This window comes from Oryza sativa, chromosome 10 (assembly GCF_034140825.1).
Source record: "Oryza sativa Japonica Group chromosome 10, ASM3414082v1".
NCBI classification, from domain to species: domain Eukaryota; kingdom Viridiplantae; phylum Streptophyta; class Magnoliopsida; order Poales; family Poaceae; genus Oryza; species Oryza sativa.
The window spans coordinates 22,382,344-22,384,565 of NC_089044.1; the positions used below are offsets into that span (position 1 = coordinate 22,382,344).

Sequence of the window (2,222 nt, forward strand, 5' to 3'; positions counted from 1 at the left end):
ACTTTCTCCTTTTTTTTTCTTCTCTCATAAAGTCATATAACCTTACTTTTGCATTTGAATCATTATTCCATATACTATTTAAATTTAAATTATCATAAACCACGTTAACTTTATGTTGTCTAGCTATTTTATATATTATTTTTTACTTATTATTATCATACTGAATTCCCACAGTAACGCACGGGGTTTCACCTAGTTAATGTATAATTCTGGTCCTCAGAGCTTGAGTTTGGACTTTGAGTAGCAATCACCTGGTACCTATGTAGAGTTCATATCCAAATTCCAGAGCTCCAAATTTACAAAAGAAAATACTAATTGCAACTTCGATTGACATCTGAACCATAACAGATCATAAGCACAAAAAATACATATATATTGACCAGTAAACTGATCACCCGGGGTCACAACCAACACTTACACATGTAATAATACATACTGGCCAATGGTTTTTTCCCAGAACTAATTAAACTTTGCAAGCATAAACAAAGACAAAACAGACAGTTTCCAAAGTTCAGAGAGTTCAGACTGCTCACAGTAAACCAACCAACAAAAACATGTAGACGACGTGTAGCACACTGTCAATCGATCGATCGATCGATCGGCTGCAGTGTCCCAATGTGATTAAGCACACTGGTAGTCGGATGGGCAGATCTTGCCGCAGTTGTTGAGGATGAGGCTGAGGTCGATGGGGATGTTGAGGTTGAGGCCGAGCACGTTGGCCTTGATGGCGGTGCAGAGGCAGACGGCGGCGTCGAGGTCGACGAGGCCGTCGAGCAGCGAGCAGCAGGGCTCGTACGGCGCCACCGCGCCGATCTTGGCCTTCACGAGGCCGAGCACGTTGGCGCACACGTGCAGCTTCAGCGCGTCGCGCGGGCACGACCCGGCGCCGCCGCCGGGCGTCGGCGGCCTCGGCGCCGGCGGCTTCGGCTTCGGCGTCGGCGGCTCCGGGCAGTAGGTGCAGGCGCTCGCCACGGCCACCACCAGGAGGCTCACCGCTAGAACGAGCGCTGCCTTCGCCGCCATTGCTGCAATTGATCAAGCAAAAGCTAGTGAAGAAGATGAGAGTACTAGGTAGCTAGTAGATCAGCTCGAGGTTCTTGCTTTGTGTGTGCTTGGAGTGTGCATGGCGAGTGGTATTTATAGTGGCCATGGAGGAGGAGGAGATGATGAGAAGAAGATGTGTAGATGGATGAGTACGTGAATGGGGGCCTAGATGATCATGCGTGTGGTACCCAATCGGCGAATCAAGAATCGATCGACCGTGAGTATGGATGATTGATTGGATGAACTGTATTGGGATTGTGATTTATATTCTCCGTGTGTCCTAGTTGCAATATATTCTTTTCATCACAATATATTGCTAGATTTTCCCGGATCAATTAATACTAGTGTAATACATGGGTACTGTACAATTAGAGCTCGTACAATTATGGTTTCAGATCATCTAGCTAAGGTCCGTAACTTCTGTTTGGGTTTATATATTGATCAGTATATAAGTTTTTTTTAGACTGGTCACCGGAGGGCGAAATACCCACCTGAATATATTACTTCCAACGATCTTACACAAGGTGGGTTTCGCCTATGCAAGCGCAGGAGCCCTAGAGGATAATAGGAAAAAATACACGGCCGGGGACACAGAGAAGAGAATACAAACACGTCATAACCTTCCTACCATGCGCACACACAGCGGCAAAGAGATAAACTGAGAAGCTTTGACGTTTGCCACCTGCAAAAACACCCAATCAAATTTCAAATCAAACTAATGCTAGAACCCTAAATCGACATCATCCACTTCACATGCAGACTTAAACACCAGGAATTGAAGGTGCCAGAGGGTCTCACTGCCACATGTATGCTGGCTTGGTTCATTGGCAGTCGAAAGACTGTGGTTATTGAAGACCACCCACACAAAAGGTAGGTCTCATAGCTAAAGTATATAAGTTAGAATGCCTAAACTTAAACAAAAAAGCAGATTTTAAATTAACCTTCTATTAAACTTGTTGTAAGTAACCGTAGCTCTCTAAGAAGTTGAAAACTAGATTTGAGTAGCTTTTTTTAAAAAAAAAACTTTTTATTGATTTGGATTTACGTCTCGACTTTTAAACTTGCTACTTGAAAACCGCATGCTCTAGCCAAAGAGCTACCATAAAAGCCAAGGCCAAAAAAAAAGAGACCTAAAGTTTTAGCTATGTTTCTATATATATATGGAGCATGGACAACTG

At 43.9% G+C, this 2,222-nt stretch overlaps 1 protein-coding gene across 1 annotated transcript; it reads right to left on the reverse strand.

The window, feature by feature from the left end:
- Window positions 1-347: 347 nt before the first annotated feature.
- On the reverse strand, window positions 348-1,260 carry LOC4349329 (14 kDa proline-rich protein DC2.15). The gene has a single exon (XM_015759358.3). It carries the CDS (start codon window positions 1,021-1,023, stop codon window positions 622-624), a length of 402 nt encoding a protein of 133 aa, XP_015614844.1. The 5' UTR covers window positions 1,024-1,260; the 3' UTR covers window positions 348-621.
- Between the last annotated feature and the right edge of the window lie 962 nt (window positions 1,261-2,222).